The sequence below is a fragment of the Dasypus novemcinctus genome, chromosome 5 (assembly GCF_030445035.2).
Source record: "Dasypus novemcinctus isolate mDasNov1 chromosome 5, mDasNov1.1.hap2, whole genome shotgun sequence".
In the NCBI taxonomy this organism is placed as follows: domain Eukaryota; kingdom Metazoa; phylum Chordata; class Mammalia; order Cingulata; family Dasypodidae; genus Dasypus; species Dasypus novemcinctus.
In genome coordinates this window covers 27,485,359-27,502,181 of record NC_080677.1, presented here as the reverse complement: position 1 = coordinate 27,502,181, position 16,823 = coordinate 27,485,359, and the positions used below count along the sequence as shown (strand labels likewise).

The 16,823-nt window shown below is 37.2% G+C and overlaps 1 protein-coding gene and 1 pseudogene across 10 annotated transcripts in view; one reads left to right on the top strand and one right to left on the bottom strand.

The window, feature by feature from the left end:
- The window catches only part of PDE1C (phosphodiesterase 1C), a 749,644-nt gene that overhangs the window by 113,330 nt on the left and 619,491 nt on the right, over positions 1–16,823 (bottom strand). For all 10 annotated transcript variants that reach the window (XM_058296802.2, XM_071215096.1, XM_058296801.2 and 7 more), the window contains 2 exons: positions 13,433–13,533; positions 9,212–9,340 (listed from right to left, as the gene is read on the bottom strand). In XM_058296802.2, coding sequence (XP_058152785.1) covers positions 9,212–9,340; positions 13,433–13,533 — 230 coding nt within the window. The remainder of the gene's footprint in view (positions 1–9,211; positions 9,341–13,432; positions 13,534–16,823) is intronic.
- On the top strand, positions 9,839–9,955 carry LOC111765332 (small nucleolar RNA SNORA18; annotated as a pseudogene).

Below are 16,823 nucleotides of genomic sequence, written 5' to 3'. Positions count from 1 at the left end.
CCAATTCCTCTCACGCCAGGGGCAGAGTCAAAATGGCAACTACCGATCTCTTTCCAACATGGACAGATTCAAACTTTAGCTCTTCTTAGCCAGCCAAATTTACTAATCCGCTGAATTTACTAATCAGTGGCTGAAGTTGGTGGCCAACTGTCTCTTCCTTCCCCATTTTTGGGAAATAGAACTTCCAACTCCAGCCACAGAATAGCTCCTGCGGCAACTTGTGCTGCCAGAGTAGGATGAGCACTGGCCTCTGTGGCGAGGTCTGTAGTTTCCTGGAGAGGCAGGCACAGGCCCCCCAGGTTTCTCCCTGCTGGAGGTGGGGCTGGGGCTTAGGCTAGAGCTGCAATCTTGTCTGGATGGAAATCAGCCGGTCCCTACCAGCACTGTGATTTTCAGTCTGCTCACTTCCCATCTTGCCAGGGGTGGAGTTAAAATGGTGGCTACTGGCCTCTTTCTGACTTGGACAGGTTCAAACCTCAGCAGTTCTTAGGATTATACTTTAGCCTGCCGAATTTACTAATCAGTAGCTGAAGTTGGTGCCCAACCATCTCCTCCTCCCCCATTTTTGGGAAATCGAGCTTCCAATTCTGGCTGCAGAAGAGCTCTTGATGAGGCTTGTACCTCCAATGGAGAATGGGCACTGGCCTCCATGACATGGAGTGCTCTACTCATGAATCTTCTGGGCTGATGGGCAGTCTCCTCTTTCCATTCTTTCAAGGCTGTTGCAGGAAGATCTTCTGGGTGATGACAGGTCCTCATGAGCTGAACCATGAAGCTCCTTACTCTGCTACCATCTTGCTGGATCTTCACTTTACATTTTGATCATCAGTGTCTGAGAGTTCCAGGTTTTCTACATCTTTGCATACTCTAGATTTATTACTCTTTAATTTCAGCAATTTTAATGGATGTGTACTGGTATCTCATTGTGGCTTTAATTTGTATTTCTTTGATAACCAATGAAGTCAAGTACCTATTCATGTACTTAGGACATTGTACATCTCTTTTACAACTTTCCTGTTTTAAAAATTGACTTATCATTGAGTTATAAGAGGGACTTATATATTCTGGATACAAATTCTATGAAAGATATATGTTTTATGATAATTTATGTCATTCAGTGGCTTGATTTTGTTGCAGAATAAACACATTTAATTTCCATAAAGTTAAAATTCTTTTTTTTTAATCCTTTATGCTTTTTTATGTCCTATCTGAGAAACCTCAACCTACCTGCAAGGATTTTGCTATGTTTTCTTCGGGATGTCTTATCATTTTAGCATTAACCTTTAGGTCTATGATCAATTTTGTGTTAATTTTTGAGTATGGTGTGAGGTAAGGGTCAAGATTATTTTTATTCACATGGGTCTTTAATTGTTCCAACACCATTGGTTGAAAAGGTATTCTTTCACCCATTGAATTGTCTTGGCCACCTTAGTCATAAAACAATTGATGAGTCAATTTCTGAATTCTCAGTTCAGTTCCATGCATCTGAAGGTCTAAACTTCCAACAACAAAAGTGTCTTTTTTTTTCTTCTTTTTTAAATTTTATTTTTTAAAAGATACATAGATCATGCAAAATGTTACATTAAAAAATATAAAAGGTTCCCATATACCCCACTCCCTACACCCCCCAGTCCTCCCACATTAAGAACTTCTTTCATTAGAATGGTACATTCATTGCATTTGATGAGTATATTTTGGAGCACTGTTACACAGGATAGATTATAGTTTACATTGTAGTTTACACTGTCCATTCAGTGGGTTATGACAAGATATATAATGTACTGCATCTGTCCCTGCAATATCACTGAGGACAACTCCAAGTCCTGAAAATGTCTTGATTGACGTAGCTTTATAGCACATTTTGAAATAAGGTAGTGTGAGTCATCTAATGTTGTTCTTTTTAAAAAATTGTTTTGTTTGCATTTCTATATAAATTTTAGAATAACCTTGAAAATTTATAATATAATTCTACTAGAATTTTGATTGGAATTGGGTGAAATCTTTAAATACATTGGGAAGATTTGCCACCTTAATAATACTGAGTCTTCCACTATAGGACAAGAGCATATTTCTCAATTTAATTAGGTCCTCTTAAATTTCTCTCAGCAATGTTTTGTTGTTTTTAGTGAACAGATGTTGCATGTTTTTCAAAGTTACTCCTAAATAATTTACGTTATTTTTTGTGCAATTGTAAATGAAACTTCTATTTCATTTTCCAGTGGTTTGCTGCTAGCTAGTTTCTCTCTCTCTCTCTCTCTCTCTCTCTCTCTCTCTCTCTCTCACTATATATATATATAAAACATTAACTTCATATCTTGTGATTTAACAAGACTAATGATTAATTATAGTGGCTGTTTTATAGATCCTTAGGATTTTCTATTTGGACAATCAGGTAATCTGCTGTTATAGACCTTTTACAGTGTTGATGAGAATAAAAGCAGGCATCCTTTCCTGTTTCCAAGCATAGGGGAAAGCATTCAATAGTTCACCATTAAGTACGATGTTAGCTATAGGTTTTTCACAGGGCCCTTTTATCAAGTTGAAGCCATTCTCATCTGTTCCTAGACAGTTACGTGTTTTGTTTTTCCTTATGAATGAGTGTTGAACTTTGTAAAATGCTTTTTATGCATCTATTGAAATGACCATATGCTTTATGGTGAATTTTATATATATATATTTCTTTTCTTTTCTTTCTATCTGGTTGCATCATTGTCTTTTTGATGCTTTGCTTCACCACGCAGCGGCATGCACCTCTCCCCAGGTCTGGGATGCCTTTCCTCTTTTTTAACCAGGAGGTCCTAGGGATCGAACCCAGGTCCTCCATATGGTAAACAGGTGCTCAACTGCTTGAGTCACAGCTGCTTCCCATGAATTATATCAATTGGTATTCTAAGGTGGAACTGACCTCACATTTCTAGGATAAACCCCACTTGGTCATGAGGTATTATCTGATTTGTATGCTGTTATATTGTATTTGTTAATATCTTGCTAAGTGTTATTGTATCTGTGCTTATAACAAATATTGGTCTCTATTTTTCATTTATGGTAGTGTTTGTCAAGGTATGATATCAGAGCTGGGCCTCATAAAATAACTTGGAAAGTGTTTGTGTAAAGATTGGTGTTATTTCTTCTTTGAATATTTGACAGAATTCACCAGTGAAACTATCTCAAGTGGAAGATTCCTTTGTGGAAGGATTTTTTATGATAAATGCAAATTTTAAATGGCATAGGATTACTCAGATTTTCTGCCTTATCTTGTGCGATTTTTGGTAAGTTGTATACTTTTAAGGAATTTGTCCACTTCTTCAAGGTTGTCAAATTTGTTGGAATAGAGTAGTTTGTAATCTTTTATTATCTATTTGAGTCCATAGGCTCTGTGGTGACAAGCCCTCTTTCATATTTGATACTGGACTTTTTTTTTTTTTTTAAGAAGGTAACAGGGATTGAACCTAAGACCTCATACATGGGAAGCAGGTGCTCAAACACTGAGCTACATCTGCTCCCCAATGAGAGTTGGTTTTTTACATTTGTTTGTTTGTTTTTAGGAGGTATCAGGGACTGAAACTGGGATCTCATACATGGGAAGCAGATGCTATATGTGCTCCCACTGGTAATTTTTGTTCTTTCTTTTTTCATTAAACAATTTAGTTAGGGGGTTCTAAATTTGTTGATCATTTCAAAGAACCAGCTTTTAGCTTTTAAAATAATTTGTTTCCTATTTTATTATAGATTATTGATTTCTTCTCTTATTATTAATCCCTCCTACTTACCTTGAGTTTACTGTGCTGTATTAGTCAGGGTTCTCTAAGGAAACAATCAACAGAGATATCTGTCAATAGTAAGAGATTTTATAAGAGTCTCTCATGTGACCATGTGGGGATGCACAAGTCCAGGTTCTGCAGGCAGGCTGCAAACCAGGGGCTCCAATGAAAGTCCAATGAAAGTCCTTGATGAGTTTCCAGGAGACTTTGGTTATCCAAAGACAAGCTAGGAAATTCTCTTTGAATGCTAAAATCAAGTCCTCTTTTAAGGCATTCAATTGATTGGATAAAGTGTCACTCATTGCGATGGCAATCTCCATGATTGCAGTAAATGTTATCAGTTATCTATGCAGTAAACTCACTGGTGATTAAAGTCCACAAATGTCTTTGTATTATAAGTAGTGCAGGGCTTGCATGACCAAACAACTGGGCACAATTACCTGGCTGAGTTGACACATTAGCCTAACCATCACATATGCTATTATTTTTCTAGCTTCTTGAAGTCATTGTGTTTAGACCTTTTTCTTTTCTAACATAAAAATTTACAGCTATAAATTTTCATCTAAGCACTGCTTTAAGGGTATTTCAAATTTTTAATATATTGCTTTGACATTCTCATTCACTTTGAAATATTTTATAGTTTCCTCAGTGATTTCTTTTTTGGCCCAAGAACATTTTAGACATGTGTTGATTAAACTTCAAATATTTTGGGTTTACCTAGATATCTTATTTTTACTGACTTTAATTTTAATTCATTGTGGTCAAAGAACATACTCTATAAGCTTTCAATAATTTTAAGTTTCTTATGACTTTTTTATGCCACAGGACAGTCTATCTTGAACTTAGCATATGAACTTGAAGAAAATGTATATTCTGTAGTTGTTTGGTGTAAAGTTCTGTAAATATCAATAAGGGTGAAGTAGTTGTTAATGTTTAAATCCTCTTATTTCTTTATTGATACTTTTATCTAGTTGTTTTATTATTTAGCAATTGCTCAGTGGGGGATAGTAAAATATCCTACTATGATTTTAGAAGTGTGTATTTGTCTCTTCTCTCCTGTCGACTTTTACATTATATTTTCAAGCTTTGTAATTAGGTAATTTCATTTAGGATTATTACATCTTCCTGGTGAATCAACCTTTTAATCATCAGATAATTTCCCTCCTTACTTTTGAGAATAGTCTTTGTCTTGCAGTCCAATTTATCTGATTTAAAAATCATGTCTCCAGTATTCTATGCTTACTTTTTGTATGACATATCTTTTTACATCTGTTTTAGTTGCTAATCTACCAGAAGCAGATACCAAAAAATGTTGGCCTTAATTATGGGAATTTATTATCTTGTAAACTTACAGTTTTGAAGCCATGAAAATGTCCAAATCATCAAGATGATACTTCCTGAAGACTGGCTGCCAGCGATCCTGGACTCTTCTGTCACCTGGCGAGGCACATGGCATCTGCTGGTCTTTCCCTTCTTTTCTGGGTTTCGTTGCTTTCAGCTTCTTGCTTCTGTGACTTTCTCCCCCTCTCTCCATATTCATTCCATTTATAAAGGACTCCAGTAAGAAATAACTTGCAGGATTTTTTCATGGATATAAAATTCTTCGATGATGTTCATTTTTCTTGTAACACTTTAAAGAAGGTTTTCCATTTCCTCTGGCTTCTATGACTTCTGATAAAATGTCCACAATCATTTAAATTGCTGTTCCTCTAAATGTCGTGTCACTTTCTCTAATTGTATTTTTGACTTTAAGCAGTTTGACTATGATATGTGCCTACATGTGGCTTTCCAGTTTTAGGTATGCTGGGCTTCCTGAATATGCAAATTTGTAGCTTTCACTATACTGGGAAGTTTACAGTCATTTTCAAATTTTTTTTGTGTGCCCCATTATTTCTCTTCTCTTTTGGGAACACCCTTTTCCCTTAGGTTTGACCATTTGAAGTTGCCCCACAGATTCTGAAGACTGTTTATATATTTTTCAATCATTTTTTTTTCACTTACTTTTTCAAATTGGTTGACCTATCTTGATCTATTTCAACTTCACCGATTCTTTCCTCTGTCTTCTCCATCCTGCTCCTAACTCTATGCAAAGTTTAGATATTTTATTTCTCACTTCTAAAAATTTTGTTCATTTGTATTTTTATTGCACTGGTAAATTTAATATCTTTTCATTCATAACAAGTACAGTTTTCTTTACCTTATCAAGTAGAGATATAATAACTCTTTTAAAAGTCCCTGTCTAAAAGTACTCTTTAAACAAATAGAGAGCTGGAACAGAATAGCAGCTATGTACAGCAGAGTAAGCATAGAGAGATTGGGAGATGATGAGTTGCTGTTTATTTCTTTGTCTGTTTTTTAATTAATTGGAGTAATGAAAATACTCTAATGAATGAAGTGGTGAATGCACAAATATATGATTATACTAAATGCTATTTATTGTACACTTTGGATGGTTTTATGCTTTATTAATATGTATCAATAAAATTGATTATAAAAAGTCCTTGTCTGATAATCCCAAAACTTGGTTCATCTTGGGGATTACATCTGATTATTGTCACTTCCCTTGCAACTAAGTCACATTTTTTTATTCTTTTCGTGTCATTTATATTTTATATCCTAAATATTGTAGAGACTCTGGGTTCTTTTATATTGCTCTGAATATTAGCAATGTTCTTGTTTTAGCAAGCAATTACCTGTTGAGACTCAAAATTCAAGTTCTGCACAGCTTTAGTGGACAACATATCAGATCTCAGTTCAGATTGCTTTTAGTCTGTCCCATGTATACATGGTTCAGGAGTCAGCCAGAGACTTGGGCAGAGGTTAGAAACAGAATTTAAGTTCTCTCATTTCTGAGGCACACTTCACTCTGCAGCAGCCTAGGTTGACCTGGTTCTTCTAACCAGAAAGATTTTGTGCATTTTTCTCATTTTATTTTGGCTTTTTGTTTTAGCCATCTACTGTCATTGCCTTGACAGGGATGGACTTCAAGGTAAAATCACAAAGAATGTGAAACTCGCCTCATTTTATCACTTTCCCCAAATTATATTCCCCTCAAAAATCTTACTTCTTTTATTCACCCTCTAGAGTCCTCAAATAATGGTTATTTTTTATATATAAATATTCCAGAATTTATAGAAAATTTTTGCAGGATTATTGATTAGTAGCTTATGCAACTGTAACTCCATGGTATTCCACTTTGAAGTTCAATAAATATCTGTCAATACAGTCACTTACAAATGTCCTAAAAAGTCTAATGCACATATAGTTCACACAGTATATATATATACCAGTTATTACAAGTGCTTTCCTAGAAAGACAGAATACAAAACATATGTGGTAATGGGCTTCACTGAGAATTCTAAATAACAATATTTTACTTACAAGAAAAATACTAAAGTCTTGTGATATTGTATCTAAAAATGAATGAAATGTGATAAAATAACAATATAATATTTTTAAACTACCCTTGAATGAAAATATATTAGAACACAAAATCTACATAATTTAAGTAAAGAGTAGTTTTTAACCTACAGGATTCCACTGAAACAAGGAGTAGACGCAAAGCACAGGAATATAAGCCATAAGTACAAATAAGTTTCCACTGAATTGGGCTGCCCCAATGCCTGAGATTCTCTATGACACTAACAAATATATTTCATTCTCTCCTTGAGATAATAAGAGTACTAAATAAAAGAACAAATACATGAGGCTAGCAGATAAACAGTTTTCACTAAACTGTACTGTCAAATGACTAGTTTGGTTTTTTTAATACTAAATTCACTGATATTTTGCTCAATCACTCAGTTTTACAAATTGTTTTGATCAGAAGTAATATTCAAATTACTCTCACAACTGGTACTTCACAGTACCCACCAATAGATAGGAGAGCTGATGATTAACTCATATGGTTGCACCAGTGCGTTCCAGTGTGAACTGGTGTGCTCCAGTGCTTTCCAGGTGACCCATGTAGATGCTACCTAGGCCAGCTGCATCACTCCAGTAGATTGAAAGAGTGAATGTGTTGTACAGTTGAAGCACAATAATACAGTTAATTTTTTGGTAAAACCATAGTTAAAAAGAGGTAGAAAATGCATTAAACTATAAGTAACAGAGGTGCTATATCTATGCTTTGAAATTACGAGGCAACTATGCGAACTTTGGAACACTTCATTAGTGTGTCAGAAGGCCAGTATTATATTCTCTCTGAACAAGCCCTCACACAAATCCTTCAAAACCGTGATGTATATGAATATAAGTGAAGCGGTCCTCTGCCTTATACAAACTTTTCATTATATTTTATAAATATTTAAATTGGATAGGGGATTCCTTTTTTCCTGAAGAGGTACATTGATTAACTGGAATGTTCTGCATTTTCTGGATGCCGGCTGAATTTAACAGTTCCCAATAAAAATTCGAGACAAATACTCCTTTATGTTTTACCAAACTAGAGAGTCATGGAAACTACAAGTCAACTCTTACTGGAACCAGTTTCTCAGATGTCTTATTCAGTATGGCTTATTTCTCTGAGTCCTCACATAAGGGCTAGCAAATAGATATTCAATAAATAGCTGATCACTTAATAAAAATATAAGTACCATTTGATTCTCAGTGGATTCAAATGTTTTTAAGGATTTAAATCATTTAGACTAAAAGCTTTGAAGTACTTTGACCTACATGTATAGCTATAATGATTTGCTGGCTTTTTATATATGCTTTCAAGTATACCAAGCATTGCAAATGGATTATCTCATTTACAATAATCCTAACAAAACTGCATAATAGTTATTATTACCTCTTTTTTTGGAACTAAATAAGATGGCTTAACTTTCCCAGTGCCATGCAGCTAATGTGACTGAGTCCAAATTCAAACCAGGTATGCCTAAATCTGAAGACACACAGGATCATTTTAAGGCAAAAAGTAAGGACCCAAGATTTTTTTTAAGTATCAGGAAAATATCCAAAGAAAATTTAGAAAGATTTTTAAGAAGTCAAAATATTTGTGAAAAACAAATGTTAAAAGGTGAAATTCAGATTTAAGATGCTAAGATAAGAGCAACATAAGTTTCTAAGATAACAACCACCCAATAATTTCAAAGTGCCTATAACTGGACAGTTAGAATCAAGTGTCAAACTTTCTTCCTTGAGAATTTTTAGCACAATACTGATACTATTCTTTCCACTTCTTTGTTCATTAACAGAAAAGTAATACATAGATGGCACAATAAAGTTGTCAAAACCTAATAATAACATTCTATAGTTTTTCTTTACAAATATTTGAATATTTCTGTCAAGGAAAAGATATATATGTGTGTGTACAGAGAGAGAGGAATAAGGAGGAGGAAAAAGAAAGAAAGAGCAATTAAATTTTTAAACAAGGTAAAGAAGTATGCTTCATTACTCCTCACAGTTATGTCCCTGGTCTCCAAATCTCTTTCTTATCTCATCCTTACCTCCAATCCTCCTTTGAGAGGTTGATCAAAATATTCATTTCCTCATCCTCTTGTAGAAGACGATAGGCCGCACTTAAATGGTGATTTTCCAATACAGACCTATCATTGTACAGAATGGCTGGATCAGATCTAAACAGAAAGCCAAGAAAGATTGTTTAGGATATTAAAAAGTTGAGATTTTTTTTCACGTAACTTTCCCAAGCTGGAATGTATCATCTCTTTTTTCCTATATCTGGAAGCTATCTTTTGCCCCATGCTCTAAACATCACCTAAAAAGCTAAAACTAGCACTACAAATTATCTATATATGTATCTAAGGTATTTTAATGTCAATATGTGACAGCGAAACATGTGACACCAACCTAAGAATTCTCTGAAAACTGTTTTATAGCCAGACCTCAATTACCTGTATTAGTGGCAAAGGTGATCTTTTAAAATAAGGGTAATAAACATTCAATATTTTCTGGAACATCTTAAGTCTTTTCTTTTCATTCAATTAACTCACTTGCTTACTCATTTTAGCTGTACTTCTCTAGCAGGCTGCCTCTGGCAGTAGCTTGGTCTTAAAATTTTGCTATATCATATAAAAGTCATATGTGGAAAATTGGGAATTAAGATATAAGAATTAGCTGAGGTCTATCCTGATGGTCCCACATGGTTGGAAACACCTCAAAGAGGAATGTTGTGGTTCAGCTTTACTCACAGACTGCTTATTAGATCTATGAGAAGGAACTACGAGACAGACCATTGCTGAAAGTATGAAAGGTCTAAGAGTTCACTTTTTTAAAAATCCTGTAGATATTGGCATATCCCTCAGGTCTCCACTCATCTTGGGTATGGTAACAGGAGTGAATAAGATGAAGTCTTGATGAGGTTGTCCAAAATTTTGAACCACCAATTTATTCTAAAGGACCTAAAGAGAATAACTTGAAGAAATTAGAGCCCAAGAATTCCAGTAAATAGACGGGGAGTTTCTGAAGCATCCATCAGTTTGTCCACACCCAAGTGAAGATGAAAGGGCGGCAGACTTGACCCAGTGGTTAGGGAATCCGTCTACCACATGGTAGGTCCACGGTTCAAATCCCGGGCCTCCTTGACCTGTGTGCAGCTGGCCCACGCGCAGTGCTGGTGCGCGTAAGGAGTGCCCTGCCACGCAGGGGTGTCCCCCCTGTAGGGGAGCCCCACGTGCAAGAAGTGCGCCCCATAAGGAGAGCCGCCCAGCGCGAAAGTAAGTGCAGCCTGCCTAAGAATGGTGCCGCACACACGGAGAGCTGATGCAGCAAGATGAAGCAACAAAAAGAAACACAGATTCCCGTGCCGCTGACATCAACAGAAGTGGACAAAGAAGATGCAGCAAATAGACACAGAGAACAGACAACCGGGGTAGGAGGTGGGGGGGAGAGAAATAAATAAATAAATAAATAAATAAATAAATCTTTAAAAAACAAAAAACAAAAAACAAGTGAGGATGAAAGTCCATCTAAAAGAATTTATGACAGGGCTGATTGGAATCAGTTGTGGATTCTTTTTAAGAGGGCTTTCTTGAAGATAAACCTTGTTTCAAGCTTCAGAGGAACTAAGTTGACTTTGATAATCAAGCAGTGGAATGATCACATCTTGAATTCTGTGAATTAAAAATTTATTAACCTAATTTGCTACACATAATAAAAATACTTTTTACACTGTAAAAGAAAAGAATATAAGAATTACATAAGATAATTGTTGGTCACTTTCTCAAAAACCATTCTACAACTGAATGTCACTAAGCATGGGGCTGTATATTATTATTTATTTTATTTATTTTAAAGAAACTTTAGATTACATAAATATAGGGGATTTCCATACGTCCCACTCCCTTCCCTTTCCACACTTTCCCACATTAACAACATCTTTCATTAGTGTGGTACATTTGATGAACACATATTGAAGCATTGCCACTAACCGTGGATTATAGTTTTACATTAGAGTTTACATTCTTTTCTGTGCAATTTTGTAAGTTATGACAAAATATATAATGGCCTGTATCCATCATTGCAATGTCATAGAGGACAATTCCAACGTCCCCAAAATGCCCCCATATTACACCTATCTTTCCCTCTCCCTTCCCTCAGAACCTCCAGTGGCCACTGCCTCCTCATCAATGCTAAAAGTTCTTCTATTGCTAGAATAACAGTAAGTCTACTTTGGTCCATTGCTCATTCCCCAAACCTGAGAATTTGGGGATGCCAATGCCTACTCTGCTTCTAATTGAGAGGGGGCTTAGATCCCCTGGGGCAGTAGGATGGAAGGATCTTGCTTCCAGTTGCAGACTCTGTTCTATTTAATATTTAATATGTACTATTTTAATATCTTTAAGTTAACAAAACCTTACATCATTCAAGCATATTTTTTCCCCATTAAGGAAACCTTGTCCCAGAGATGTAAGGAGACTCCCACTGTGGGTGGGTGGCAGGGAAGGATGAAGGCAGCCTTCTGACAATTGGGCCAACTCCCATCTGTCACTGGTCAAACTTTGGGAAGTATTGGCATACCTTTCAAGCTGAATACTTTGCCCATCTATGTACAAAGGTGCATTATCACAAACTTAGTTTTCTGAACAAGGATCACATGGCGTGTGATGCTTTGGATAAAATTCTATTAAAGGCGGTCAATGTTTACATTTCATCTCAAACCAAGCTTAATCAAACACCCTGGAGTTTTCCCACTCCTATGGAGATAGCACAAAACATGCAAATCCTGAGGTGAAGGATCTGCTCTTTTATCTGTTGAGAAGGTAAGGCACCAATGATTTATATCTCTGACAATATCTCTGATTATATCTCTGATTTGTGACTGTTTTTGATAATGTTCTCTAGCAAAGATGCATCTGCAGTTGTCCACCCTCCTTTCTTTTCTCAGAAGATGCTATCTGTTGAGATTCTCTTTCCTCAGTGCAAAGGTTCTGCTCACAGATACATGTTAAACAGAGTTTACCCGATGGAATTCTCTGTATTTAAAGACCTGGAACAGAACCACAAAAGGTCATTTTCCAGGAGCAGGAACTGTGAGGAGGCAGGAAGTGGGAACTGAAGTGAACCCAGCCTAAGTTCCTTTGTCCATTTCTATTCCACTGATATTTCCCTTCTGAAAAAGGGATAAGGCACTGTCCTCTTCTGTGTACCCCATAACTAAGTGTTGGGTTCATTAAATACATGCGGATTGATTTAATGCATACAAATCTATCTGGAATGTTCCTCTACCCTTTCAAGTGAAATCGGCAAGAACTCATTTAGTGGTAAGCTTCACCCCGCCCTGGTTCGTTCTTTCTCTTTGCCTTGTCCCCATTTCCCAAACCCCTAGCTTCTTTTGGTTCCTATGTCAAGGCTCAATTAATCCTAATATATTCTCTCCAGGTCCACATCATTGTTTTAGGGGAAGGTAAATTCTAGCGCCAGCAGAGGGTGGATAAGATTTCATCCTAAGTGACAATAACAGTTGATTGTTACAGCTTGCCTAGAATTCTGTGCTGAGAGGGATACAAGGATAGGGCCTCAGGTTGGTAAGGAAGAAATACCTAAATCAATTAGTGATGTCCATGGCGGATCTAGAGGTTCAGAGAGGGGCACTTGAGCCCACAGTTACTAGCCACGGGGGAGATTCATACGCCTTTACCTTTGCAGCTCCCAGGGGAGGGTGCCAGGGCGCTTAAGGTGGGAAGTGGCCTGAGTGCAAAACCCTGTGTCAATGAATCCAGCACTGAGCAGAGCAGAGACAAAATCAGGGAGAATGAGAAGAGAATCTCACCAGACCCCAGCGATCAGGGCGCAAGTAGCCTTGAGCTAATGTCAGCAAAACATCACCATCTCCACCAGCCCTAAACCATTCAGTGTACACGGCGGTGGCACCACGTGTAAACTGTCCCACATCCTATCTGAAGTCGGTAGAGTAGGCACAACGCACAAATAAACGAACAAGCATTTAGCTAGGATTATGATAAGAGGGAAAAGGACATCCCAGTTAGAGCTGAAGAAAATACAAAAATCAGGAGCAGACGGCCTCTTAAACTATAAATCTTAATTGATACTCAACAGGTAGTTTCTTGTTTATAAGTTCATTTCCCTCTCCCCCCCCCACCCCCCCAGAAAGTCAAAATCTAGTCACCAGGCAAAAGAACGTCCCTTTCTGCCTTCTAGAACTCTAGCTGCCCCTTCTTGCCTCCGCTCAAATGTTTCAGTATCCTCACCGTGTCTGAATGTGGAAATTGTTGGTGGTTCCGGTATGCTCATAGTCATGGATGGCGGCTGAGAAGATGATAGCGAAGATCTCCAGCTCTGTCAGCCAGTTCTGAAAGGGAGATTACGGAGCAATCAGATAATCGGTCTCTTTCTCAGGCAGGCTCCAGCTTGCTGACAGCACACCCGCACGGCCGCCTTCCACCCTGCAGCTGGCAAGCTACTGCCAAACGCAAGTTTTCTGACAGACAGAAATAAGTTTTATTTCTGTGAGGAGACCGGGGGACATGTGATTTGAAAGCAGCATGCCCAGCAAGGCTGAAAGAGCTTACTGGTAGTCTTTATATTTTTCAAGGAAGCAAATGGACAGTGAACATGAAGACTTTCAAAGCGCTCATTGCGCTCTCTCCCCATTTCCAAATAAAGTTCCTAGGCAGACACGGAAAAAGGAAAAGGTTAAAAAATGTCAACACAACACCAAGAACTAAGAGTAACAGAAAAGCCAGTGTCTGATTATGGGAGGGACAGCCACCAGAAGGCCTTCTACCTCGTGAATGCTGACGTTTTAAGGGAACTGCCCCATCCACAACACCAAAATGCGCTGTAGTTTGGTGGGTCTCGAGTGTGTTCCCAGGACCTAGGAGCTTGTTGGAGCTACAAATCCCCAGGCACACCTCAGTCTACTGAATCAGAAACTCTGGGAGCAGGTTCAGTAATCCGTGCTTTAATAAGCCCTCCAGATGATTCAGATTCGGATGCAGTATCCCAGAGTCTGAGAACCACTGCTGTGTTGGAAGCTCCCTTAACTGATTTCCATTTAATGAGCTCTGCAGAGTCCATCCCTCTGTAAACCTTACTGCCCAGTGTGCACGTGACAGATCATTCACAGCTCTAGGCCTCCCGTCGGTACCCTCAGCTAACCTTTGTTACCAGGTGAGTTGGTATGTACAAGACTCAAGGTTTATTCCAAACCCTGTTTTGACAAGCTGTACTTCTTATAATTATGCAAGTAAATACGGTCTAGTAGAGCAGATGTAGCTCAGTGGTTGAGCTCCTGCTTTGCATGTACGAGGTCTCAGGTTCAGACCCCAGGACCTCCTAAATAAATAAATGAGGCCTAAACCAATGAACTATGAGCACAAAAATGCAGTTGTCGTTTCTATATAATCTATGTTTACAGCTTTGAACAGTCGCTAAAAGAACCACTGTCAAAATATATTTGTGGATAACTGCAAAACAGTAGAAAACAATTATAAAAATTCAGAGAGCTTCTGTAACTCAGCTTGCTTCAGAAGTATCTTTAAGATCCCATTTCACTTTAAAGAAATGCAACTGGAAATCTTATATAGGGGTGGGGTAATTGCAAGACCAAAATCAGCAGAACTCAGGAAAAAAACCTGAGGTCTGAATTTATATTAGTGAATAAAATGTATTTATGTGATTTAATACAAAATGATTAAAGATGAGACTACCTATTCTTATGATTTCTGTACTTGAGCATTTTTTTCATTTAATTACCAATTTTGATCCTTATCTAAGGAATTTCCTGAGAATTATTGCCTTTTTTGAGAATGAGTATGGAAAGAAAGAGAAACAAACCACATTCAGTCTATGGAAAAAAAACTTCCAGGTAGAGAAAAAATAAGCATGGGGATAACTCGGGAAAATATATGTATACTTTGGGAAATTATTTATTAGAGAATCTAGTATGAAATGTCGGAAAACTTTTTGGCAACCTCAATAAAATACCTCAGAAAAACAAACTGACGTACTAGGAGTAGAGAGACATTAAGAGAAAACAGATTCAGATGGAAAATCAACAAAATGAGATGGGAAAGAGAAGAAGAAAAGCAAAGACTGCAAAAAAAAAAATCTGAAGCTATAAAACCTATACTGAACCAGAGTTAACACTTAGCAAGGGCTCACTTTGAGTCGGTCACTATTTTAGGGACTTCACATACAGAAGCTCATGTGATGTTCACAGCCGTATGAAGGTAGTACAGTTGTCATCCTCAGGTTAAGTAACTAACTTATCCAAGGTCACAAAGCTAGTCATGTGGCAAGTCATACAATGTGATTCCAGAGTTCTCAGTCTTTAAGTTATATTTCCTTTGGCTTCTTGTTCATATGATTATTAAACTTTACCTAAAATTATATATATATGTATAACTTGATATTACATATTTTTCTTTACATTATATATATATATATATTTCATTTAGGTAATGTCGTTCTTTTCTACTTCAGCACCCTGTTCCCATCCATCAACCCCTGACTCCATCTATCCCCCACATACATACCTCTTTTTCTAAATTCATGAAAAGTTAATTTAACATTTAAAAATAAGATTATAAATGGGAGACAGAATCATCAGCCCAGACAGCAGAAAGGATCTAAACCACCATATAATTAAAGTTCCTACATTACAAATAGCAGTGAAACCTCCTTCCTTACCCAAATATACTAACAAAGGCCTATCTTAGCTATAACCTACTTCTAACGAACCAAAAGCAGTGCATGATGAAATAAACAAACAAAACCACAGTCTTAGAAAGTCATTTTAATACTTTGGCTTTTCAACAAGCTCTGGGGATAACTTAGAACACGTTTTGCTGATTTGGGGGTGGCATATAGCTGGAAAAAAAAATGCTGGGAGATGAGAAACAACTTCACAGGAGAAGAGCATTTAAGACGGGCCTTTAAGGTTGATTGGACAGAGCAAAAATGGAGACGGGCATTTTCAGAAGAAAAAACAAAAAGAGCAAATCCTAGGGCAAAAGCTTGGGCATATGCATGATAATAAAGAAATGATCCCCTTTACTGGAGCAGGAGATAATAAGGCTGATTAGGGACCTGTGATGTTAGATACTAGAAGCCAGCGTGAGGGACGCAAAGTAGATTCAGTTAGGCAAGAAGTTTGTGTGCAAGAGAGTAACATGGTCAGCACTCCACTTCAGGAAAGATAATTGGGCATCTGTGGAGAAGGGAAAAATAAGAGCAGTATTTTTGGACTAGAAATTTCTTACAGAATATATAGACCATATAAAGGGAGAATCCATATGGCCTAACAATGAACTGAATGTGCGGTGTAGGAAGGGGCTGTAGTCAAGAACAACAATGAATTAAAGATGACCCCAACACTCTGAGGCTGGATGGCTGCAAGAACTATGGGTGGCATTAATGGAATCACAGAAGGTGGGAGAACTATTTTGAGGGAAATTGGGCGTCATGTTTTCATACTGCACAGATTCCCTTGCCTTTTTGTAAATTAATTGCTACACACACTGAAGGTTTTGTGTCAACCCTTAAGAAGTCACTTAAGTCTGAAATTTATTCCAGAATTACTGAGCTGTGACACAGCACAAGTCACAGATCCTATCAGTGTTTTCCTATTTATAAAAT